The sequence below is a fragment of the Odocoileus virginianus genome, chromosome 7, assembly GCF_023699985.2.
Source record: "Odocoileus virginianus isolate 20LAN1187 ecotype Illinois chromosome 7, Ovbor_1.2, whole genome shotgun sequence".
NCBI lineage: Eukaryota > Metazoa > Chordata > Mammalia > Artiodactyla > Cervidae > Odocoileus > Odocoileus virginianus.
In genome coordinates, this window is record NC_069680.1 from 79,904,662 (window position 1) to 79,931,740 (window position 27,079).

General features: G+C 45.5%; 1 protein-coding gene and 1 non-coding gene across 2 annotated transcripts in view; one reads left to right on the forward strand and one right to left on the reverse strand.

The window, feature by feature from the left end:
- ACTN2 (actinin alpha 2) overlaps nucleotides 1-27,079 on the reverse strand; it is a 78,751-nt gene that overhangs the window by 19,735 nt on the left and 31,937 nt on the right. The window contains exons 2-12 of the mRNA XM_070471037.1: nucleotides 26,804-26,918; nucleotides 25,807-25,926; nucleotides 23,320-23,406; nucleotides 17,967-18,054; nucleotides 16,345-16,423; nucleotides 12,951-13,032; nucleotides 8,873-8,958; nucleotides 7,167-7,259; nucleotides 5,111-5,341; nucleotides 2,644-2,791; nucleotides 655-805 (exon numbers count right to left, since the gene is read on the reverse strand). Of these exons, the coding sequence (XP_070327138.1) occupies nucleotides 655-805; nucleotides 2,644-2,791; nucleotides 5,111-5,341; nucleotides 7,167-7,259; nucleotides 8,873-8,958; nucleotides 12,951-13,032; nucleotides 16,345-16,423; nucleotides 17,967-18,054; nucleotides 23,320-23,406; nucleotides 25,807-25,926; nucleotides 26,804-26,918 (1,280 nt within the window). The remainder of the gene's footprint in view (nucleotides 1-654; nucleotides 806-2,643; nucleotides 2,792-5,110; nucleotides 5,342-7,166; nucleotides 7,260-8,872; nucleotides 8,959-12,950; nucleotides 13,033-16,344; nucleotides 16,424-17,966; nucleotides 18,055-23,319; nucleotides 23,407-25,806; nucleotides 25,927-26,803; nucleotides 26,919-27,079) is intronic.
- LOC139036159 (U6 spliceosomal RNA) lies at nucleotides 20,142-20,248 on the forward strand. The gene has a single exon (XR_011488891.1). It is a non-coding gene; the product is annotated as a U6 spliceosomal RNA (small nuclear RNA).

The window sequence follows — 27,079 nt, forward strand, 5'->3', positions numbered from 1 at the left end:
TACTATATTTAAAATGGATAATCAACAAAGACCTACTACATAGCACAGGGAACTTGGTTCAATGTTATGTGGCAACCTGGATGGGAGGGGAGTCTAGGGGAAAATGGATACATGTGTATGTATGGCTGAGTTTCTTTGCTGTTCACCTGAAATCACCACAGCACTGGTAATTGGCTATCTGAAAGTGAAAGTCTTGTCGCTCAGTGGTGTCCGACTCTTTGTGAACCCATGGACTGGAGCCCGCCAGGCTCCTCTGTCCATGGAATTCTTCAGGCCAAGAATGCTGGAGTGGGTAGCCATTCCCTTCTCCAGGGGATCTTCCTGATCCAGGGATCTCCTGCATTGCAGGCAGAGTCTTTACTGTCTGAGCCACCAGCAAAGCCCTGATACCCCCAATATAAAATATAAAGTTGGGGGGAACCCAATATAAAATAAAAAGCTTAGGAAAAAAGAAAAGAAACAACAACAACAGCAAAAAAAACACAGGCCCAATCCCACCACAGCATCCCCTGGCTTGGATCGACGTTTTGGGACAGGACAGGGAAGGCGGGCCCCACGGCCCCCTCCCGAGGAATGCCTGGGGAGGCTCTCAGCGGGGTCCTCGCTTGGACCCAGGGCTCCACGTCAGCGGCAGCGCCCGCGGGCAGCACGTACTTGAGCTCCTGGGCGATGGCGGCAATCTGCTCCACGCGGTCCTGGTGCGCCGCCAGGTCGCTCTCGAAGGCCTCGTGCTTCCGCAGCAGAGCCCGGACTTCCGTCAGGGTTGCCGACTCGTAATCCTTCTGCAGCAAGATCTGCTCTTTGCCTGCAATGGTTGCAGCAAGGGAGTGTGAGGGCTTTGGCCTCTTTGCAAAGTCCTGGGTCATTTGAGAGAACCAAGAGGAGGGAGAAAGAAGGACAGCCCTGAAGAGGCAGAGATAATATCTCAGCTAGAATTCAGGCTGTCACCCTAAGGAGGCCTTGAGCCCCTGTGTGTTCTGGAAGGGTGGAAAGCACACTGTGTGCATGCTAAGTCACTTCAGTCATGTCCGCCTCTGTGACTCTAGGGACTGTAGCCTGAAGCCTTCTCTGGCCATGGGATTCTCCAGGAACGGGTACTGGAGTGGGCTGCTGTGCCCTCTCCCAGGGGATCTTCCTGACCCAGGGATAGAACCTCCATCTCTTAAGTCTCCTGCACTGCCAGGTGAGTTCGTTACCATTAACACTACCTGGGAAGCCCGGAAAGCATGCTGAGCACAATCTAAATAACAAGTCTGTGTTATTCCTAAAGAAGTATCTGACTTTCCCGTGTGATGCTCAGTTAATCTAGTAATTACTAGCCCATGAAAATTATCTGGGATTATTAGATAAAACACTTGTACTCTTATTTGTCTGCCCATGGGTTCAACCATTAGCCCGATTCTACTTCTTTGAAACCTTTATTTTTTAATGAGATTAAATGCAGCCTGTAATTTTTTCTAACAACAGTAGAAAAATGTCTCTCCGAAACTGTTTCCCGACAAATATTTCTTAAGTCAAGCAACTTCTGTGGTTATAACTGGATCCATTTTTATTCCCTGGTTGATGACCTTTAAGAATTTAATTCCAGAAAGCAAGACACGGAAAGCAAATGTTCACATATCGAATGATGACAACATAGCACTGACTATGTGCCAAATGACAACTGAACTCACTAAATCTTCATAAAGACCCTGTGAAGGAGGGACGACTGTTACCCCACTTTGCAGGCGACACTGAGGCCCTGAGAGGTGAGAAGCATGCAGGATGCGCAGCTGGGAGGCGTCAGTGCTGGGACGCCAACCTGCCTGGCTGCACGTCTGTGTGACCGTCTTGCTGTGCAACGTGGACAGTCAAGCAGTACAACAGCAAAAGGAACCCAAAGGATGAGGGAAACCGCCTGTCCTTTCTCAAAATAGATGGTCATGTCACGAGGGGATGTTCTGTTCTTCTACCTCAGCAAAGAGCAGAGTCTAAACGATACCACAACCACAGCATCACAGCCATGCACACAGGTATGCCTGCAGGGCCTGAAAGGAGCAGATGGCTCTAAGTGAAACAAGAGCACTGGGAAGGCAGAAAACCATTCCTGTGTTCTTTCCTTGCAGGCAGATTTTCTAAGTGGGAAATTCTGTTGCTTTTGTAGCATTTAATAGAACTTCTATCTGCAGAAGCTAGTGTCTGGGCCAGGACTGTCTGACCCACAGCTAGGGAACAAACAGATGATCGTGGAATCAGACAGAAGAAAGTGGGGTGAGTCAGGGGGAGGCTGGGCCTTAAGGAGGAGGAGGCCTAGCGGTGTAGCTAAGCGTGGGAAGAATGTACTATGAGTCCTGTTTGGTAAAAACATCCATCTTCACACCTACCTTTTTATTTGGCTGCACAGTACAGCTTGTTGGATCTCAGTTTCCTGACCTGGGATTGAACCTGGGCCACAGCAATGAAAGCACTGAGGCCTAACCGCTAGACTGCCAGGAAATTCCCCACACCCATCTCCTGCAGTACCCTCGTGCCTGGGACAGCAAAGGGGCGAGGACAGCTGCCTCGAGGACGGGTGCCAGGAACAGTGGCCACTGCACACACGCATGGCTCTGTCCGCAACTCAAGCCTGATCCCCAGGAGCTCCACCGTGCCCCGGGGACTCACCGTATGCCCAGGTTTCATGCGTGGATGCCTTCTGCCGGAACTTCTCAGCCAGGTGCTCCACGCGCTCCAGCCTCCGGATCTCGTTCAGCAGCCACTCCTCATAGCCCTTCTCCGCCTGCTCCAGCCGCTGCCAGGCGCCCGCAATGTCCTAGGATGGTTGGGGAGAAGCACGGCCCATCTGTTACGCCTTGGCCCCCTGGGCTCCCCTACGATCCCCTCGGTGATGTCGGCGGCATCTTCCTTGGTGTCTTCTTGTCCTTCCCTCACCCTCTGCACTCTCCACCCATCCCAAATAACCATCCACCATCCTCATGTTCTGGCTTCTAAACAGCTTCATTATCACCAGGCCTTTTTAGGACTCAGATGGTCCTCCTCATCAGTGAACAGTTACCACATGCTTTTCCAGATGTGGACAAAGGCTTACACGCTTTAATTTTCTGGCTACTAGAAGCTGAAGCCACAAGGTGACTCAGCCCCAAAATGACTCAGAGACTGGGCTCTTCCTGGGAAACTGGTTCCTGGGCATCACACATGCGCCAAGCACTGTGGGAACGTCTGATATAAAAGTGGACAGCACCTGTAAAGTTCCCAGGGCCCCTGTGTAGTTTTCATGATTAGGGGTGCGAGTGGGGAGAAAGACAACAAATAAGGAATTAAACAAGCAAAACTCCTACTTCCGACAGTGATGTGCTGCTAAGGAAAAACAACTCACAGGCAATTGGCACTGATGAGGGCATGTGAGAGTGGTTCCCTTAGGCGGAGACCCCTCTGCAGAGGTGGCATTTGAGTCGAGACTTCAGGGATGGAAGTGAGTGATGAGCTTAAGGCCTGCGGAAGGGGTGCACTCTGGGCTTGGGAAGGACCACAGCAGGTGGTGTGTCCATAGATGGGTGAGGGGCAGAGCAGCCGGAGATGAGGCCAGCAGGGTGGGGTGGGGGTCAGACCATGTCAGATCCCGGAAAAGGGATCTGGATCTTATCCCAGATATTTTAGAAAGTCACTGGAGGGTTTTGAGAAGAAAGGAGACATACTCTGATTTATGTTTTAAAAAGACGGGGACTTTCCTGGTAATCCAGGGGTTAAGACTCAATGCAGGGGATGTGGGTTTGATTCCTGGTTGGGGAACTATGCGATCCCACATGCCACAGGGCAGCTGAGCTGGTGTGCCACAGGAAAAAAATGGTTTTAAAAAGATGACGGCAGCATCTATGTAGAGAATGCATTTTAGGGGGGAAAGAACAAGAAAAGCAAGTAAGAAAGTTACTGCAGGGTCCAAAGAGAAGCACCGGTGGCCTGGCACAGGCAACAGCAGCAGAGGCAGAGAGAAGGGCTCAGATTCAAAACGCGATCCTGAGCCAGCGGGCCTTGCTGAGGAACCCGATGCCAGAAAGCGGCAGAACGGGAGGAGCTGAGATGACACCTGGGTTTGCGGCTTTAGTAACTTAGGGGTCAGTGATGCCATTTACTCAGAGCTCACTGCAGAGGGACTCCTGGTCGTTAGGTTTTGAGACATCCAAGTGGACGTGTGAATCTGGAACTGGGGCAGAAATCAGAGCCAGAGATGTAAAATTTGGGAGACGTTGCCATTATAGCCAGTAATTAAAGCCACGAGACTGGGATGAGTTCACTTGCAGGTGTCAAAACAGAGGAGAAAGTCAGGAGCCCCTGACCCAGGAACCATCCACCCACAGCCTCGGGGGAAGAAGCAAAGCTGTCAGCAGTGACTGGAAGGACTCGGTGGTCGGGCAGGAGGAACTCAGCTAAGTTCCAGAGGGGAAGGAGTTCCAAGGAAGCCATGGTCACAGCAACAGAGAACAGGAAAACAGAAGGGACCACTGGGCTGTCAACACGGGTCCTGCTGACTCTGAACAGAACAGCCTCCATGGAGGTGGGGACGGAAGCCAGCTTACTTACTGCACGTTGACGCGTAAAAGAAGTAAAGGAACGGGAAGGACCCAAAAGTAAGGACCACAAAGAACTCTCTCTGGACGTCCTGCTGCAAAGGGAGCTGAGAAACAGGACAGCTGCTGTAGGGAGACATGGAGTCATGGGAGGTTTTCATTTTCGTCTGGCAGATTCTAGACTGCCTCCGAGTGTGGATGGGAAAGCTTCAGAAGCGCGGGAGAGACTGGATGCGCAGAGAGGGAGGTAAGTAGGGCTGAGCCCTGGAGAAGGTGAACGGGGAGGTGGTGACAGGAGGGAGCAGGGGTGGTGATGGAGATGCTGGTCCCCCTAGAGGCGGGGAGGAGAGGGAGGGACCGTCATCACCAGGTGTCTGTCAGAGGCCTGCCCTGGGCGAGGAACCAGCAGCAGGGAGAGGCAAGAACTGCATGATGACGGAGAACATCCAGAAGGAAGTGGACCCAGGGTCAGAACTACAGTCAGCGCCTCCTCTCAGCAGCAAACCAGAGGAGGGGCTTTATGGAAAAAAAGAGCGGGGTGCCCCCGGGGCCAAGGGGCTGCTCACCGACACCATCTTGCCCTCGGAGGGCATGAAGGCCGGCCGGTTGCTGATCCGCAGCTTGGTCTGCAGGGTGTTGAAGTTGATCTCTAGCTGGCACTTCTCCTGCACCTTGGGAGGCTTGTGCTTCCGGCGATAATCCCGGAAGTCCTCCAGCTTCTTCTGCATGGCCTGCATGGTCTTCTCAGGAGTCCGGTTCTCCAGCCAGGGGATCGTGCGCCGAATCCATTCCAAAAGCTGCTCCAAACACACACACACACACACACACACAACTGCTGAAAACACCAGCAAAGTGCCCCCAGTTATAAAACAGAGGCATCTAACGATTGGGAATGGGTTGACCAAAAGCTCCCGAGATTACAGAAGTCTGTAACAGCCCCATCTGTAAGGAGGGCACAAATGGAGACTCCAGTCCCCACCCAGGGCCACTCACCCTTGCCCCAGTGATACTACGCACAGGTTGAAAACTCAGAGTCAGCACGAGGCATGTTTTACAAAAATGAGACATTTACAGGAAACTTGGGGACCAGACATGAGCAGACAAATGCTGGATGGAGCTTTCAAATGGAAAAAAAAAAAAAAAGAAAACCAAAAACTTCACATGGTGGAATAAAATCAGGAAAGGATTGGGTTTAACTTAAAATGTATTTCTAGTTATAATCGGCTCAAATCTAATGGGTCTACTTACTAGACAAAAGCACTGTAATTCTGGAACTGACTCGATGCCAAAGTGTGTTTTAAGAGCTAACTTCAAGGAAACCCACAGGATGAAGGTGAAAACGGCAATGACTCCCGAGGATGAAGTATGCCCTTTCTCTTGGATTACCACCAAGGCCTAACAAATGCCCTGCACAGTCTATCTGAAGAGGACGAATGAAGGACCACGCGAGAAAATGAAGGCTATCATCACCGAGGAGCATCTGTCCTTCACTCCTGGTCATACTTCAACCCTGAAGCTGACTCACTGGCATTAAATGATGCTGCAAATGGAATTTTCCCACAACAGTAGAAAGTAAAAACAGCATCATTGGCTTGGACTAATACATACAACTACTTGGGAAAACTTATTCCAAGTGTTCCGATGCTTTACCCAGGACAGGCCAAGTATGAGCCCGAGTAACTCACAGCGAACATGCTACTGTCACTGTGGCTGAGTTCAATCCAGAGAGGAGGTGGCTGTGGACTCACTGTGGTCCTGCTTTGCTTTTGTTGCATGGTTGCTCAGTTGTGGCCAACTCTTTGCAACCCCATGGACTATAGCCTGCTAGGCTCCTCTGTCCATGGGATTCTCCAGGCAAGAATACTAGAGTAAGTTGCCATGTCCTCCTCCAGGGGATCTTCCCGACCCAGGCATCGAACTTGAGTCTCCTGCATCTCCTGCACTGGCACGTGGATTCTTTACCACTGAGCCACCTGGCTTCCCTGGTCCTGCTTAGTTAATATTTATACTATAATAAGAACAAACAGAAGTGCAGCGTGGAAAGTGCTAATCTAACCAAGAACCTGGCTGAAGAGCTTTAAAAAGGCATCCTGGAAACTCATGCTCAAATGTCTTGGATGGAGGGCTCTACCAGCACTGCCTCCACCAGGCTCCCCCTAGATATCTGATATTTAAATACACACACAGGGCTGAGCCTCCCTCCTCTCACTATGGGTTGGGCATGTTCCTTAGATCCTGAGTCACTGCGTGGAGACGGGATTCTAAATACGGAGCACATCCAATGTGATGTCAGAAGCCAATGACGCAGGAAAAAAACAAGGAATGTAATGTCATCTAGGGGAGTCCAACCCCGGAGGTGCAGAGCTTCTACTATACCTTATAACATGCAAACTACTTCCATGCCCTGCAATACTCGGAACAACCTGCAGCATGATCTTTGTGCCAATAATTAAGCTGCTACAAGATGAACAATTCCTGAGAGCTAGTGGAGTTTCCTACTTTATTCTACCCGAGATGAAAAATGCAAAGAAAAAAAAAAAACACTTGACAATCTGTGTTCACCCTCTGTTTCTCACCCTCTGGGAGGGAATGGACAAGACCGCAGGGACCCGTTTCCTTTACCTCACTCGCTAGCCTCTCATATTCTTCCATCAGCCTCTCATTCTCTTGATTCACAGCAAGAACCTTACATATCCTGTTAGCCGCTGTCTCGGCCTGTAAAACACAATAGGTAAACAGGACGGCTCTGTCGACAGGGACGTGCATACACAAGGCGGCAGGCGGCAGGGCGGGGGTGGCATGTGCCGTAAATGGTGCAGGTGCTAGGTTCTGGTGGGGTAAGCCTGAGGATATGGCTCTTTCACACTATGGGTCATTGCACTCCTTTGGGACAGTTTCATACAGACTTACACAGCAAGGTGAATATACTGCAGGGAAGAATGGGAAGATTAGCGTTAGTTGAAAACATGAGCTTTGTGGAACATTGAACAAGTTAGTAACAGAAATCAATGGGTCGCAGAAACAAAAATCTCTGGTCCCTGGGCGTCCACCTGAGCCCTCCCAGGGGTCCCCAGCTTCTGGGATCTAATGCCTGATGATCTGAGGTGGAGCTGATGTAATAAGAATAGAAATAAAGTGCACAATAAGTGTAATGCACTTGAATCATCCCGAAACCACACCCCCACCCCAGCCCATGGAAAAACTGTCTTCTCCGAAATCAGTCCCTGGTGCCAAAAAGGTTGCAGACCGCTGCTCTAACCAACCTCAAAACTACAGGGTAAGAACTCTCCAATCACATTAGATATCAAAGCATAGAGGACTGGGTTCTCAATACATCTGTCACTGCCCTGAGTTCACAGAAGCCCTCTTCTCCCAAAATGAACACGTAGAATGTGTTAGCTGGGATCCTTTCTTGGAACAGAACCTGCTTTAAGACTTTGTCTAATCCACCTGCGTAGCTGTTGTGGTATCAATAATTTTCTATTGTCCTTCTGTGGGGAGCTTGAGCTGGGAGTGGCCAAGTCCCTTAAACCACGACCATGAGACCCGTTTGGCTTCCAGCCCTCCTGCCTCGTCCCAAGCCTTGCTTCTGAAACCCTCATAGGGGCCAATTTCCAATTACCACCATTTGCTGGTGACAGTCTTATAGAGTTATAGAGATCACAGAAATAATACATCCCTTGTCCACCCGCATCTATAAGAACACTGCAAGTAGAGATACGGGAAGAGGCAGAAGGCAAAAACAGGGGACCATGGAGAAAACAGAGAGATACCTACCTATGATGTCCCTCAGGCAGTTGGTGTTAAGGAGTGTGCATTTTTTGAGGATTTAACACTGTTATCTTTTCACTATTTCAGTTACATTAATATTCATCTTGCAAGATGTTTGAACAGGTCACTGAACAGTGAAGGGCGTCCAGGTAGAAGAGAACTATTAATAAAAATGGGCCCTGGAAAGGTGTTCACTCCTCCTGGTCAAATCCCCCTTCACCGCTCAATCAATGCGGCCCAATTTTCACAGCTCTTGCTTTTCCTAAAGCGCTAGTATTTCCCACAATTGACTAGTGAAATATGAGCAATATCTTGGACAGAGAGCTAAGAACACTTCAGGAACTTGAAAGGTAAAGCTGTTCAATAAAAAAGCACTCACAGTTTGGAACTTGCCAAGTTAGGTCATTACAGAGAACTCAGAAAGAGTCCCAGGTAAGATGTGAAGCGCATGGACACACACCCAGGTATGCACGCGTGTGCTCGCGTGCACACGTAAACACGTAACTGAAACCAGTGCACAGGGCAGCACGGCAACCAGACAGACGAGGGTTAAATACCTGCTCCGCGCCCGCGAAAGCATGGTAGAAGCAGGAAACGTATGTCATGATAGCTCTTTCATCGGGCTTGGGAGTGTTCACAATGTCTGAGGGAGGGAAAAATAACACAGAGAACAGACATACACACAGATGAAGAGCAGAAACCAGGGTGAACAAAGGGAAGAACAAACTGGTTTACATTTGACTTTCTGTGTTTTTTGGGCCCACCATCCTGACCTTGTCTGTGAACACAATGCTTTTGACCGGCACATTTCTTTTTACATCATCAAAATGAGGGTTTCTCTCCCACCCCGGGTGGGTTTTGTTTTTTTTTTAAGTGCAGGAGAGGTATTCCTGTGGGAACCCGGGTGCTGCCTATCAGAGTTGGTTCCCACTTCCTAAGGACCTGTGGGACCCTGCCTTTTAAGTGGATCATGTCATCTGCCACTTTGGCTGTGAGCAAGGTGTGTCCCTTTGCAAGATGCAGGAGGACATGCAGACCTCTCTGGCCCCATCGTGGCCACCAGTTCCCCACGCCCCCCTCATAATCCTTGACTTTCTGCTCTGTGCACAGCCCTCACTCAAATGGGGATGAAGTTTACTGCAGACAGCACATTTTCTAGTCCTTCTATACATACTTACCATGCCACTGATAGAAACCACCCAGAGTAACAGAACTTCTAAAAGGAAGGCCATACATGACTTGAACTTATTACTATGACTCTTGCCACCATGTGGAGGAGCTGCCAAGACAACCAGCAGGAAGAGAGAAAACAACCACAAGAACATACACTCTTCCTTTCTCACCGTGGCCACCCCATTTGTGGCTGAATCACCAAGCTTTCTAACTTAAGACTCGGTTCAGTCACTGGACAGAATGCAGTTAAAAAAGGTGCTGTGTAATTCCCCAAAGTGAAAGCTCGTCATCGGATTTCCAGAGGATATTGATAGGATGTGGGGTTGTGGAACAGCATGGAACCTTCTGGAAAACGAACATGGATGGCATACTACTTACTGCATAGACAGGATGTTTTAAAGAAACTAGACTGAAAAAAAACAAACGACTGCTTCTTTGGAACCAGATGGATCTCCTTACTTCGAGGAGTGGGGGGTGGGCGAAAACAACTGAAGAAAAAAATCAAGACACAGGTGAGAGGTGAGTGGTGACTTATGTTTCACATCCTCACCTTCTGCACACCAGCGAAAGCATGAGAGTAACGTAAGTATCTTAAGATAAGATAGAGACATAAGTCATTATGGCTCTCTCATCAGGTCTGGCAGCGTATACTAAATCCGTGTGGAAAAAAAGAAGGTTAACTGCTTGGACGTTCCAACAGCAGCAGGCCTCTCAGAGAGGCCAAAGTCTTGACTCTTCCCCCTTGCTCACACACTTCTGATGTTCAAACTTTGGCTCAAATCAAAGAAGTCACATTTGCAAATTTCTTACTCTGTGTGCACTTCTAAGAACCGCCAGAGAGAAGCGAACGGCCAGCTCAGAAGAGTCCTAACCAAGCAAGTAAGTCGCATCCATGACTGGAGTGGGGACTCCAGAATTCCACTGGGCGCACACAACAGTGCTCCCTCCCTCTGGACAGACGGGGTGTCCCGGGGTCAACACGGGGCCTCCTGCAGGTCCACACAGACCATGGGCACCGACAAATCTACACCTGGTGCTCACTGGAGGGAGGACACAGAGAAGCAACCTTCTTAGCTTTTTAAAAAGTGTGGAAGGTACTTAAGACAGGAAAGAATCTCACCAGTTTTTATTACAGGTTCATGGGGGGGTAGCCCAATTAGCTACTCCATTTAGACTTCAGAGACCATCACAAATGACAGGAAGTAAGGTCAAGAGCAGTGGAAGGGGGGTAGAGGGGGTTGGGATGGAGGCAAGGATTTGCTGAAGGGATTAATGATCTGGGGGAGGAAACCGGTATTTAAGACATTACAATGAAAGAGTGACAGAGGGCGGAACATGTTACTAAGAAGCTGTGGGGACGGTGAGTCCAGACACAAGTGGCAAACACACAAAGGATAACTAACAATGGGGGGAGATCTGCTGGGGAGCTGGTTACACCATGCACGCCCCACACCCAAGCCAGTCAAGTTCATAACTCTTTCGCCAGAAGACTCTTACAGAAACTACTCTGCAAAGAAAAAAAATCATATATAAGCATTTTTCTGAACCATTAAAAACAAAAAAAGAAAAACAATAAGAGGCAAGGATGTCACAAAGGAGAAGGAAATGAACAGCGTGCCAACATAGCCCAAGTACTCAGGATAAGCAGAACATATGTCCAGACCAGGACTCAGATTAAAGGAGAGCCAGGAGCAAGAGGATGGTCGGCCTGCCAGAGACAGGGTAATTCCAAGCTCACCCTGCACTGTCAGAAGTCAGGGAGGCGTCAGTGAAGGAAAAGATGAATTTACTGTCACTTGTTTTTTCCTTTCTTCGGTATCCTAGCTGTTCATTCAAGTGGTAAACTCTGCATTAGGTATTTTAATGTATGCAAAGTTTAAAGTACAGAGTACCCAAGTGTAAACAGAGGTCAGAGGATGGATGGACAAGAAGAAAAAGGTACTTCTTCTACATTGAGACTTCATTCTTTCATTGCCTTTCTCCCTCTAATGAGTTTGTGAAAAACTGTAAGTAGATTCCAAAGAATGTATTCAAATGTGTTCAACACCCAGTATTACAGGTGTTTGATAAAATGGCCATTAACAAACGGGCAAAATTAGACTACTAACTGACTGTGGCCCCCAAAATGACAGATGGAGTCCTACTTCCTGGTACCTGTGAATGTGACCTTATGAGAAGTAGATCTTTGCAGATGTGATCAAGTTAAGACGAGGTCATGCTGGAGAAAGACGCACCCTTAGTCCACGGTGACGGGTATCCTTTAGGACGAGGAAGAAGACATAGAAACAGATGCAGAGGGGAGACGGCCATGTAAAGACAGTCAGAGACTGGAGCAATGCTAAAAGGAGCTGAAGAACACCTGGGGCTTCTAGAATCTGGAAGAACAAGGAGAGGCCCTCCTGCACAGACTTTGGAGGGAAACGGCCCTGCCAACACCGTGATTTCAGAGTTACAGTTTACAGAACTGTAAGAGAATAAATTTCTGTTGTTTTAAGTCACCTCCTTGGTGGTATTTTGTTAGGGCAGCCATGATACAGTCACCAAAAATAAGGAAGAACAGAAGACTGACAACTGACTAGAACTAAGCTCTTCATTTCCCCCAACAATGCTAATCAGCAGAAGCAACAAACCAACAGAGAATAGTAAGATTAGCAACAAGCACAGTAATACAAATTCCTTGAGGGCTGGGCCCTGCCTTATACATGTAATCATCTCCTGCAGCATCTCCAGGATCTTGTATATGGTGGGTGCTCATCAAGTATCTGCTGAGTGAGAAGTGATTCATGCATAAGTGAAATGAAGTAAGTGAATGATGTCCATGCATACACGCTTTCAATGCTGTGCCAGGGCAAAACTCACACACACTATCTCACAAGAAAAGTACTGAAACCAGTCCCCAGCATGAGGGCTGCTAAGCTGCAACATATTGAGAGGTTCCAGCTCTAACCAAACTAAATTTAACTTGAACAAATTAAAAATGAAACACGAAAGTCTGGGAGGCACATGATGGCTAACTGTTCTATAGTCTGTATTGTGATTCCATAACTTCTAGTGGGAAGGATTTTTTTTCCCTTGTGGAGTCTTAAAGCTTAAGGAGATTTATTTGTTAAATTTCTCTGTAGTTAAAAAAAGAAGTAATCTTATGTTGTTTAAAAAATTAAATTAAAACAGGAAGCTTTCCATTGAAAATCACAAACCAAAGCATTCCATTTCTTTGCCAAAGTTGATCCTTTTACCAAGTCCTTTCACTAAAGTCTTGCTGGCTTGCTTTTGAGTAGGATTCTAAAACAATAATTTTGAACTAGCTACACATGAAATATTCTAATAATTATGAGGCCAATGACAGAAACTTCTAAGGGACCCTAAGTGCTTCAGATGTAACCTACAAGTCCCCATGTGTGGCTGTAACATAGGGAGCCCATAGACTTTCTGTTAAGTCAGTAAACACAATTTTCATCTCACCTTCTGCATCTAACATTTTGGGAATATCCAGGTGCTTCTCTGCTATTTCCATGGCCAGGTTGATATTTCCTATTGGGTCATCCTGCATGGAAAAGAATATAACCAGCTTTTTAACATGTTTTTTTGAACAGCACTTAATGAATTTTTCTTATATGCCTCATTTTGGGTATGAAACTTTCCCATCCACACATAACCACAACAGTATAAGATTTTCTTTCTTATCTTTCCCCAAACACTTCAAACATTTAGAGAAACAACAAAAATAACATAAAAATTGCTCAATCCATGCACACTTTATAAAATGTGAGCAAAAAGTCTGAGAGAACAGATACTGTGTGACTGGGAGGAAAGTTGTGAGATATCTCCTCAGGATGGAAAAAAAAAAACAACACCCTGGATACCTTAGCATTTATTTCCAACTCTTAATAACAAAAATTTAGATGATTCCAAAAGGAAGCATGAAACATACATTTTTCCAGATCTGGGAAGTGGTTTCTAAATATTTATTAGTACAACACTAACTTTACATTTATTTATGTTTTAAATGCAAGAAAATGCTGCTTTTAGCCTGCTTAGGTGAAACTTTTAGATCACTAAAGATTGTTACAACATGGCTACAAAGAGTCAAAGTTTGGTTTGCAGAATATTAAATTTAAAAAATCAAATTATTAAAGAAACCATAGAAACAATACTGTAAATGAAAACTGTGAAGAAATTTTTGTTCTTAAGACTGTGTTTGTCTTCCACAGTAAAATTGGTTAAATATATATGTAACATAACAAAATATATTTAACCAGAAGTTTTTAACTGAAATACTGAAAAATTAAAAGATGTATTTAATATTTCTTCTTTTTATCTTCTAAAGAGATTAAGTACCGTGAATCTGAAATGGGATGCGGGAGTATATAATATAGAAAAATCAAAATGAGAAGTAATGCTAGTCCAGAGATGACTATAATGAACTTTACCATCAAAGCCATTTAAACATTTCAGAAGCTACAATGTTTTGCAATGAGCACAATCACTCTGATAAGGTGAAACATTTAAAACATGCAGGCTTCAAAGACGTTCAGTGCTCAAGGATGAAACCAAAGCAAGCCTCCTGGCCTCTCAAGAGTTTACTATCATTTCAGGCAAAACGTTTTTTCAACTATCACAAACCATATAATCCTTTTATTAAAAGCAGCCATATAATAAGGGGAGTTTTAGCTGCATATTTTATGCAAATGTTATAAAGCCAAATAGCTGGGTCAAGTTTCTTTTTGTTCTTAACATAGAAGAAAAATTTCAGCATTAAAAACAAAGTAATAATTCAGAGACTTTGTGAATGGTATCTCACTTAGAATGTGACTTGACATAAAATAGGCAATTAAGTGTTTTCTTGGCTCAGCTACTGGTATGTGACCCTGGGCAGATTACAAAATTCTCCTCTTGTTCATCTGTAAATCTGGGATAAAAAGAGTACCAATCTAATAGGCACGTTACATTACATAGTTTACTGTGCACTATGAAGAATGAAAGACTGTTTGTGCATGCACATGCTGTGTGCCCAGTCGCTTCAGTTCTGTCTGACTCTTTGCGACTCCATGGACCACAGCCCGCCAGGATCCTCTGTCCACAGGATTTTCCCGGCAAGAACACTGCAGTGGGTTGCCACGCCCTCCTCCAGGGGATCTCCCCGACCCAGGGACTGAACCCACGTCTCCTGCACTGGAGGCAGAGTCTTTACTGCTGAGCCACTGGGGAAGCCCTTGTGTATGTATAATATACATAAAATATATGTACTAATATTAACAGTAATACCCAGATGTATGACACATACTAATACATACATAATACATATACTTATTAAGTGCCTAATCTAGAGCTGATCAAAGTATTAACTGCTGTTAATTATTATCATTTTTTTACTGATCATAGGTGGCCAATTACCACATGCCTATTGACCTTTTGTAATAAAAACTTCCCAGGTGGCGTTAGTGGTAAAGAATCCGCCTGCCAAGGCAGGAGACACAAGAGACTCAGGTTCAATCCCTTGGTTGGGAAGACCCCCTGGAGTAATGGAAATGGCAACCTACTCTAGTATTTTTGCCTGCAGAATTCCATGGACAGAGGAGCCTGGCAGGCAGAGGTGCCTGGCAGGCTAGAGTCCATGGGGCTGCAAAGAGTCGGACACGAATGAGCGACTGAGCACTAAAAACTGACCCTTACAAACTGCTAATGAAGTTGTGTAATTCCCTCATTTTGCAAATAAGCTAAACAGTCACTGAAAACAATACACACTGTCTCCACATTTCAGAATAACTCTGGGATGAGAATATACACTTGGGCAAGTTGAAAAACTCTGGCTGCCCACTCCCTTCGTCAATCTTCCACCTGAGGACCACAGTTCTCAGCTTCAGGACACAAGTGCATTTTTCGTGTGCTACCCCGTGGTCAGTGAAGACAGGTCAGGGGGAGGGGGGTGACAACTGCAAGGTGGCCAAAGCCAGCACACTCGTCCACCCCGCCACGGGTCACACCGTGAGAAGCATGCAGCGAAGACCAGACTCCACACCAAACACAGCGACTCGAGGTGCACGGCCAGCCAAGCACACAGCAGTGGGAGGAAATGTGCCCGCCGCCCTGGCAGGAATGGTCCTGGGGCGTCTTAAGTCTCTACGTGGCCCTGTTACTGGGCATAGACTGTCCACTGCAAGATTTAGAAGGGGGCAAGATTTCTTTCTTCCATCACAGATCATATGTGCAAACTATTTTAAAGAAAGAATTCAGACTACTTGAAACTTAAGCGCAATAAAAGCTTAAGCTTAAAGGGATAATGAAACTTTCCTAAGCTGGGGAAAAAAAAAATTCCGTAAGTTGAATTTTTTGAAAAAAGAAGCAAAAATCCCCCAAACCTCTTTTCTAAGGGTGCAACTAACACCTTACATCAATAGCAAGGTAGTTATGAAGCATCTCTTGTGTGAGAAACAAGTTAATCAACTCTGAGTAAATATGTCAGCAACTAAATCTTTCCGAAAAGATAAAAGGAACTTAAATACAAGGTTTGGGGTATCTGCGTCTCCTTCCCCAGATACTTCATTTCCCTATTTTCAATCTGGGAATGTAAAATCTCTAAGAAACATATATAAAGCTTTCATAGTAAATCAAGCCAGTACAACAAACATCGTAATGTGGGCCAAAACGGTGACGTGGCTCTGGGTCTCGTCCTGCCCTAAAATGACGGGTGAGCACGCTCCTGGCCACCCTTCCCGCCCTCACCCCTGGCCGGGCCGGCCGGGAGGGCATGCTGGCAGCAGCCTGGGTGTTGGCGTGAGTTCAGGGCCGACGGGCTCAGGCTCAGACGACATGCTGGGGGCAGGGTGGACACAGCATGCCGGGCCCCCCAAACGACCTTGTTCAGCTTTGAGTAGTCAATGAGGTCGGGCCGGTGTCTGTGGATGAGCGCACAGAGTCCAAGGCCGTCTTTCCAGCTGCACGACAATCACAGTCGGGTTAATGGAGAGGCGCTGGCAGCCGCGGCAAGGGGCTGCCCCTGCTCATATGCTGGCCTAGACTTCGGGACCCGGAGCCCCAGGCACCTCCCTCGCTCCCCCACCCAGTGACGCCGCGGCCCCTTCCCTGGGAGTACTCATCTCTCTCCTGGGGTCTGTCGAGGACTGCCACCCCCTTACTAGTCTCGCTTCCGTCTATGGCTTCAGGCTCAGCCTTGCCGGGGACTCCCTCCCTGCCGCGCTGCTCCTGCGCTGGTCAGTTCTGTGCTGGGAGAACCAGCAGGGCCGGAGGGAAGATGCTCCCCCCACCACTGGCCCTCTACCCCCTCAGGGTCTGGCGGGCCTGGCTTCCTCCTCTCTCTCTCCTCCAAGTCCCTGGAGTCGGCCCAACAGATAGACACAGGATGGTCCACCCTGAAACGCCCAGGACACACTTTCCTCCAAGAGCACACTCCTTAACACACTCCGAAATCCTACCCTCTCCCCTATCCTTCTTCATAGGGTTCTTTTCTATTATTGCTTTGTTTGTTTGTTTGTTTGTTTTAAGGCAATGATGGGTAAGCACTTGAAGGACTAAGCTCGGAGAGTCTGGATTTCCGCTCTGCCCAAAGACACCACCCTCAGGATAAGGGCTCCCTGGTGATGAGCAGCAGGTTCACTGAAGACCAGGAGTGGGAGTCCTGGGCCTGGAAGGGTGGGGAAGAAGGAGGCCCCAAGGGCTACACTGTTGAAGGGCTCAGGCCCATTTTGGGCCAGAGGAAGAAAAGAAGATGAGTGGAAGGCCAGACTGGGCCTCTGACATTCACCCAGCAGGTCCCCGCCTTTCCAGGCCCTCTCATCCTGACAGCTTTTTGTAGGAACAGCAAGGCTCCTCCTCACCTGTGTGCACTCAGGACACCTAATAATACTTATCTCCCTAGATGAACCTCCCCAGCTGGTCCTGGGGGCTCATCTGTATCCTTCATTTCTTTTCTCTGATCTATGGGGGCTGGGGACCCATTTACATTCACCAGTATCCCTATCACACAAAGGGAGAAAACATAAACACCTGGCAAAAGATGTACATGAGAAAGGAAAGACTGAAGCGATCATGCTCTCACATCACTTCTGGATCTCCTTCATTCAGCTCCCTATAGTTTTTCAAACAGGCCTTTTCTACTTTTCTCCAATCCCAGCCTACAAAGCTGACCGATGAAGCATCTTCTGGGCACTGCAGACAAGAGGGACAGGGTGGACCTCGTACATGGGATATGCAGACCCTAGTTCAATGTCTCCTTGTCCCTGAGAAGCCAACCCTGCCATGCCCCTGCATAATGCTCACAAACAGTACCAGTCTCCCTAGCCTGAATCCAGCGTTTTCCCCAGTGGGACCCTAAGCATCAATCAGCCCAGAGCCTGAGTTCTACTCCATAGAGAAAACGCCCCACAGACAGGAGGAGACACTGAGATAAACAAACAGTATTCTCCCTGTCCACTCATATTCCAGAGGGTATATAAGGACCCCGGGGCCCTGGTTGCTCACCTGGTATGGAAGTTCTGAATGTTCACATTTCTATAAGGAGCGGTCTTCCTTTGACACCAAAGTAGCAGGCCTTCTTTGGCAGAGGTTTCTGTAATGATAGCCAAGAGAAAGAGTTTGCAGGGAAATACCCTCACACTCACCGGTCACTCACCCGAGTTCTCGTCACTTGCTAAAGAGACCTCCCAGAGGGCTCATCGCCAAAGGCACCACCTCTGCAAGAGGAGAGAGGCTGGAGCCCTGTTCCCAGGGACTGACTTCTGATGCTCCTTGAAGGGGCTTAAAAAGGATAATGCAGAAGTGACAACAAGGTGTGACAACAAGGTATGACATGATGAAAACCAAACCAGACATCAGGGGTACTGGTAACTTACCTTTCTGATGAAAAAAAAAATTTTAGTGTGTATAATTTATGACTTAACTAACCTGTCATCGCCTGGAGAAAGAAATGGCAGCCCACTCCAGTACTCTTGCCTGGAGAATCCCATGGACGGAGGAGCCGGCGGGCTACAGTCCACAGGGTCGCAAGAGTCGGACACGACCGAGCAACTAACACATACGCACAACCTGTCACTGATCTCATTTAAAATGTATATTCTTAAGTAAATGGAATTCAGAGAGGCCACTGTGTCTGAAATGTATTCCCTTCTATATTCCCTCAGTGATTTTAAAATACTTAAAGGTTTTTATTGGCAAATTCCACGTTTGGCCACTGGGGTTCTGATCAAGGTGAAAAAAAAAAAAAAAAACCACCACTGCTGGGAATGTCCTGGTATTCTAGGGGTTAAGACTACACGTCCACTACAGGGGGCTCAGGTCCCATCTCTAGTCGGGGAACTAAGATCCCGCATGCCACTCAGTGTGGCAAAACAACAAGAACAACAGGCACCTTGCTGCAGCATGAAGGCACTGCTTAGATGTCTCACTGCTGGAAATGCAGCACAGACCTGACGTCCCGGCTGCAACTCTCTGAATCACCCCTGCATCCCCCTGAGGACACACTCCAGCCCCAGGCTGAACAAGGGAGGGGCACCAGAGTGGGGCCATTCCTGCCACAAGTGGGACTCCTCTGAGAGCAACTGAGGCGGAGGGACTCCCCATCCGCCCGGCTGAACCTGCCTGAGGCCCACTCTGCAGAATGACATTTTTCTTTCCCAAGTCCTTCTCTCCACAGCACAATGTCAGCCAGGCACTGTGCCTGAAGGCACCCTGCCATCCGCTGCTTCCCCTCATCTTATCCTCCCTCCACAGGCATTTTCCCCAACAAATCTCTACCATTTCTGCTATGAACTGAATGTCTGTGCCCCACCCCCAAATTCATGGGTTGGAGGCCTAACCCCCAGTGTGATGGTACTTAGAGATGGAGGTGATTAGGGTTAGATGAGGTCGTGAGGGTAGGGCCCTCATGATGGGATTAGCGCCCTTATGAGATGAGCAAGCTCTCTGCTGTCTCTCTCTCTCTTTTCCCTCCTGTCTTTCTCCCTTCCCTCTTTTTCTCTGCCATGTGAGGACACAGAGAGAAGGCAGACATCTACAAGCAAGAAGAGAGCCCTCACTGGAAACTAACAATGCTGCCAACCTGATCTTTACTTCCAGCCAAATAAATTTCTGTTAAGCCATCTAGGCTATGGTATTTTGTATGGCTGCCTGAACAGGTTATAACAACTTCTAACACCATCTTGGCATTTGCTTCTTAGAGGACCCAAAGTTTCATACATCCAAACAGCTCCTCAAAACCTGAACGTGTAGACTCTTATTCAAAATTGGGCCTTGGCCTTCTATTTCAGTATGAGGTTGACTGTTTCAAATCAAGATAAGTATTCTATAATCACTTCTCTAAACTTCCCATTTCTAGTTCAGACTTTTCTTTGACCCATAATCTAGATGAAACAATACAACCCCCCAAATTTCATGTGCTCCAAGAATAATCAGAATGGCTCCTGATCATGTCTCTTATTAATAACAACTTCCTGTTAAGGAAAAAGACTGAAAGCTCTAAGACTTTATTGTAATATTAATTCATACAGATATTGAAATATGGCACTTCATAGCTGGCTGTTCTGCTATACACATAACAGCCTCCCTTTGGGGTTCTGACCAATGGAATTAGTAAGAAAAAGTACAACAGGAGGAGATAATCCAAACTTTTGAAATAAACTTTAAATAAAACTTAGGTTGGTGCTCGCTTCAGCAGCACACATACTAAAATTAGAATGATACAGAGAAGATTAGCATGGCCCCTGTGCAAGGATGACATGAAAATTTGTGAAGTGTTCCATATTTTAAAATATTGTATTCTAACACATATAGATGGAATCTAGAAAAATGGTACTGAAGAATTTATTCACAGGGCAGCAATGGAGAAACAGACAAAGAACAGACTTGTGGACATGGGGAGAGGGGAGGAGAGGGTGAGCTGCATGGAAAGAGTAACATGGACACTTCATTACCAAATGTAAAATAGACAATGAGAATTTGCTGTCTGGCTCAGGAAACTCAAACAGGAGCTCTGAATCAATCTAGAGGGCTGGGATGGGACGGGAGACGGGAGGGAGGTTCAAAGGGGAGGGGATATATGTATACCTATGGCTGACTCATGTTAAGGTTTGACAGAAAACAACAAAATTCTGTAAAGCAATTATCCTTCAATAAAAAATAAATTAAAAAAAAACTTAGGTTAGATAAGTAAACATACAGAAAGCAGATTAATACAATCTTATAACTGCCACTTACATTTAGATTTATGATTTTTCCTAAAGGTTTTTTGATGATCGTTTTTAAAGTCTTTATTGAATTTGTTACAGTATTGTTCTGTTTTGTTTTGGTTGGTTTGGCCCCAAGGCAGGGGATGTTAGCTCCCCAACTAGTGATTGAAACTGTACCCCCTGCGTTGGAAGGGATGGTCTTAACTGCTGGACCACCAGGGAAGTCCCTCAACCTTAGATTTGTAAGTCATTTTGTAAATCATTATTGTTTAGTCACTAAGTTGTGTCTGACACTTTGCGACCCCATGGATTGTAGCCCACCGGGCTCCTTCCATCCATGGGATTCCCCAGGAAAGAAAAGTCATGAGTTTAACCTAATTTCTGTTTGAATATGTCTGAACACTCTTAGACCATGAATGTTGAAGCAAGTATTTTCCCTATTGAATTGGCTACTGTAACAAAGCTGACTCTCTCCCACCCCAATTTCATTTTGAGGCATTCAATGGAAGGTTACAAGCCTGTGCCAAATAGTACATGACTGAGGTATACCTCACCTCCTGCAGGTGAAGGTTAAACCTGAAAAGTCCACACACAAAATCCTGACCGTGGGTATACAAAGCATGCTATAAATGGGCAGTATCATCTGTCATTCCATCATGAAAAACCATACCACCAAGGAACTGCATCTACTCAGGCATCTCTGCACTGCCCTCAACAGCAGATACGGCAACCTCTCATTTTCCTTCTTAGAAGAGGCCCATCGTTTCTGTTGATGGAGAGTGGCTTCTCAAAGAATTCAGTCTAAATAACAATGTCTTTTTCTACATAATATATGTCATTTAAATAAATTAGATAATTTTTCTGTACACTTACAGAAATTAAGTGAAGTTTTTAAGAAAGCACTCTGTGAAAGTTAAGCAAATAAAAAAATTAATTAGCAAACTATCTACTGTGTAGGACACTAAAAGACTTCTGTTTGAAGAGATTTAAGCACTTTGTCAGTGAAATCATACTTCTGAATGTTTATTTCTTAGTCATTTGAAAATCTTTCTATCACGATATGCTTTACAAAAAAAAACTATGATTTGATTCTCTTATCTTGGGCACATTAATAATAACCTGGGAGAAAACCTCTAGTGGATCATACCATTCATAGTTACATTTGAACTAGAATTAAGTTTTCAATTAATATTATCAGCAACTTAAAACGTAACCAATCAGAAAAACCTGAGGTCAAGTTCACCTCTGTAATATCTGTGGGAAAAGGATTTTCTAGTGTAGTAAATGCAATGATGTGAACAAGATTTTTTAACTTGCTCTACAAAGTGGGCTCAACTGTTTAAATATTTAAATGTAGAATTATATAAAAGTGATTAGATGATTACAAATTATTCTTTCTTAATAAAGCAGGAACTTTTAAAAAGCATCTTATTATTTTCACAAGCATGAAAGGAATGTACTTTAATAAGAGTACATTGTATGAGGGACTTTCCTGGTGGTTCAGTGGTTGAGAATCTGCCTTGCAACGCTGGGGTTATGGGTTTGATCCCTGGTCAGGGAACTGAGATCCCACATGCCACAGAGCAACTAAGCCCGAGAGCTGCAACTATTGAGCCCAGATGCTCCGGAGCCCATGCACCAAAACTAGAGAGTCCATGTGCCTGCAGTGAAGATCCTAATGACACAATTAAGACACGACACAGTCAAATAAATGAATAAATAAATATTTCTTTAAAAAAGTCCATTGTATGAAAGTTTTTAAATTCACACCCAGTAAATTCAAACTGGCTGCTATTCCTGAGCTTGAATTATTGAGGCTTTAATATCATTATATCTTAGTTTGATCTTTAGAACAATTCCTAGACAGAATTATAAACAATGCTCTCGGCCCTTACCATTCAGGTGCCTGATTATCTGTTAGGGGACAAACTTGGAGAAGGTTGAACAAGTCAGACTACCCTTAAGTATAACGTGCAGCTATGCATTTTGTGATTCAAGTGCTAAACAAGCCAAGTTCTAATTTTAAGAACGTCAATTTGACACTTTTGACAGTGCCGAATTCATCAAAATATTTGGGAATGCAGTGGGTGTAAAAGACTAAAGATTTGCATTTGAGTGGCAAGGCCAAGGATTGGGATTATATTACAACAATGGAACAGTTACTGGGCTGAATGATAGGATGACGATACAGACTTTGTTTTAAAAAAAAAAACAGAGGGGGGAGGGAATGAAGGATAAGAGAGAGAGGAAGTTAAAAAAGAACTAAGGAATGAACAAACAGATTTCAATTGATTATCTTTTCGCTTGGAAAAAAAAAGGGTTTCAAGCTGTGAAGTCTAAAGAACTGTTATAATCATGAACCGACAAGTATAATAAGCAATAAAGAAGCTCAAAAAAATACTCATTTAAAAAAGCGACTTCTGTTCTGAACATGTGCTCATCTTTTCCTAAGTGATTCCACCCCCATGAATGAAACAGCATTGCTGGGGTCTTTTTTTCATACAAATAGAAAACTCGTGAAAACCCAACTCAGGCATCTTTCATTCAATCATGTAAGTGACTGTTCAGTTTTACAAAACTCTATTCAAACTTGACTTAATCAACTCAATTTTATTCTAAGTATCCATCAGGTTTTTACCAAAGTCTTTTACCTTCAACTGAAATATCCTGAATAGCAAAGCGCAGGATGATGGTCCAGATCATACCCAGCGTCATCTTCACGTTGCCATCAACAATTTCTTTAGGTAAGAAAAAAACAACAAAAAAATGAGGTCAAAGATAACATAATCAGCACATAAAGTTTTCCTACGAGTCTTCTATAAGTTTTGACTTCAGAGCTATTGGAAAATAACATATGGAAAGACTAGTTTCTGTTTTTGTAACTGTCGTAGCATGTCTAGTTATAAATGTGGTGTTCATAACCAAATGTCTCCAGTTTAAATAAATCCTAAGTTAATAATGAGCACAGATCTTGCATATGTAAAGTCGCTGAAAACAACCCAGGGATTTCCCAGGTTTGAAGACTAGACGTGCTAAGGTTCTAAATAATCACACGCAGGGAACACAGGCTCGTCTGTACTCTGACCCTGCTTCTCAAGCTCCCCAGCTGGCAGGCTGTCGGATTCAGCTGCAAAATAAATGAATGGCAGGGTAGTCTCAGCTCTCGCTAGACTCACCAGGACTCCCAATCTCCCACAGATAATGGAGATCCTTCCTATTAGTTCTTATGAAGTGTCACTGGGCTGAGGAAACCATAATTCGAAAAAACACATGCACCCCAATGTTCACTGCAGTACTATTTACAACAGCCAGGACATGGAAGCCACCTAGACGTCCACTGACAGGTGAGTAGACAGAAAAGCTGTATAAAGCTCCCTGGTGGCACAGAGAGGAAATAATCTGCCTACAATGCGGGAGACCCAGGTTCGATCCCTGGGTCAGGAAAATCCCCTGGAGAAGGAAATGGCAACCCACTCCAGTATTCTTGCCTGGAGAATCCCCATGGACAGGGGAGCCTGGCAGGCTACTTTCTGTGGGGTCGTGAAGAGTTGGACACAACTGAGAGACTTCACATTCACATATTTACAAGGGACTATTATTTGGTCATAAAAAGGAAAGAAATTGAATCAGCTATAGTGATGTGGATGAACCTAAAGCATAGTACACAGAGTGAAGTAAGTCAGAAATAGAAAAACAAATATTGTATATTAATGCATATATATGCAATCTACAAAACTGGTACTAATAAATCTATTTGCAGAGCAGGAACACAGATGCAGATGTAGAGAACAGAGTGGTGCACACAGCAGGGGAAGAAGACAGGAGGACAAACGAAGAGAAGCACTGACATATACACACTACAATGCGTGAAAGACACAGCGAGGGGGAAGAAGCTGCTGGATAGCAGAGGGATCCGCTCGTGCTCTGTGATGCCCTAAAGGTGCGGGATGTGGAGAGTGAGACGGAGGCTCAAGGGGGAGGCGATACATGTGTACATACAACTGAGCCACACTGCTTCATGGCAGAAATGAGCACAACATTGTAAAGCAAGTATACTCCAGTTTTTCAAAAAACTCGCTGGGCTGTATAAGCTCTTTCTCCTTCAGATGATTAGTCTGAAGGAGACAGCAGCATATCTGACTCTATTCATTTTTCTGCACAAAGTATAGAGTTTCTCCTTATTATGAGTAATATAGGAAAAATTATTCAAATTAAAATTATTTTTTAAGGAATGTCACATGTTCTGATTCTTTTCACTGCCAATCACCTTAGTTCTTCCAAAGTCATAATCTTTAGGCTATGATTATTTTTCAAATGGAAATCTTGTCCAGTCCACAGCTGTCATATCTGTCAGCCTTGCCACAATTATTTTAGTTGGGCCTCTTTGATTGCCAATGGAATACAGATATACTCAAAACTCCCCATCTGTAATCTCTGGGATCCAATTTTCTAAAACAATTTACTTTAGGACCCTGTTTAGGGTCAGGAAATGGATCTGCCTAGTTCTGAATCTGACACCCTCTAAAAATGTATTAAGGCTTCCCAGGTGGCTCAGTGATAAAGAATCTGCCTGACAATGCAGGTGATGCAGATTCAACCCCTGGGTCAGGAAGAGCCCCTGGAGAAAGAAATGGCAACCCACTCCAGTATTCTTGCCTAGAAAATTCCATGGACAAAGGAACCTGGTGGGCTACAGTTCATGGGGTTGCGAAGAGTCGGACATGACAGAGCACACACACACAAGAATGCATAAAGTTCAAACTGCGTTCACTCCTAAGTTACCACATCCTAGAACAATAAGGTCATTGGGATTATGGCAATATCTTCTTAAAATCTAGACGTTGTGTTCTCAAGATAAATGCCTAAAAAAAGAAGTCATCTTTGTTCCATGTCAATGTTAAAAATAAGTGCTAAATCAGTACAGTAATAAGTTAAAAGCTTAATATTCGAGGAGCAAGTATCAGCTCTATTTGACTCTATTCTTTTCAAACAACTTTAGAGCCTTGTTTCCTGTTCACGGTACCCAGAGCCTGGCAAAGAGGAGATGGCGGGAGGGAACAAAGAGGGAGAAGGCAACCAGCTGCAGGCCCGCTGCCCTGTGGGGAGATTGGTGCACCTTCCCATCACACCCCATTTACCTTCTGCCCCGATGGACACCAGCTTCACACCTTTGCTGGCTATGTAATCCAAGGCTTTGTTGACATTAGCGATTTTGTGGAAGCGCATTTTTCCTCGGTCAGGTTTGGGCAGCCTTTCCCCTGTCGGGTGAAGAAAGAATCGTGTAGACACAGAGAAAAGAGCCCCCTTGATGCAGAATCAAGATGACAAAATTCAGAGTACACGCCCTCCTTAAACAAAAATCGTTATCTGACTGTTCCTCATGTGTCTCCAGTTTCTGTAAATCACAGTACTTTCAAGATGAAATGGACCAGAGCAGAGGCTATGCTATGAACTCCATATGCTTTTCAGATCTGCTGGGAGAGCCTTGTTTGGTCTATGAGCCAGTGTTTAAATAAGTAAGAGAGAAGCCGTCTGGGGCCCCCGCAGCAATTGGAGTAGCTGACCAGCTATGAGAAGAAGTCAGGGAGCCTCATTCAAATTGCAGGGCTCATCTCAGACACGGGAGTGTGAGGATACCCGGATCAGGGCAGCCCTGCCTTCATCCATTCTCCAGTCCAATGTCTAAACCAGCTAGCTGACATTCAGGGCAAGGTATAACCACTCAGAAACTCTGACTCCTGTTTGCAGAGTTAAGCCAATGTATACACTGGCTTTTGGCATGAAAGACAATTTTTGGAATACACACTAGCTGGACTAAACCTGGACAGGGCAGCCTGGTGAAGAGTTATATAAATGTCATTTTCTCTTCTCTCATTCTGTTTCGAGGTGGGTGGCAGAAACATTATTTTAATAAGTCCATTTTAAACAGAATTCACTCCTCTTTTAGAAGAGAAAAATAACTCCAGACAGATTGCTCTTTGGAAAGTTTTCTTTGCCAATAATACCATGTTCTTGCCCAGTCAGGTTCAAAGGGAGCTTTTTTTAAAAAAAAAAAAAAAAAACAACACAGATGCATACATATCTACTGCTCAGACAAACTGTGTATAACACCTACAAAAAATGTTCAAGACTCACCTGAAATGACTTCCAAAAGTAGCATGAGCTTAAGGCCATTCCGGAAATCTTCCTCGATGTTCTCGATCTGAGTGCCAGCTTTCCTGAGGTGGGAATTACACCAGGCGGTGAAGGTCTGCAACCAGAAGCGAACAGTGCTCAGGGCAGCGCTGACCACGCTCAACACCCCTGTGTGGGCCCCACCCAACCTCTCACCCCTTCTGGGACACAGGCGGCTGGGCCATCTCGGAACTGGACAGAAAGAACGATCTGCAGCCCAAAGATAAGATACAAGTA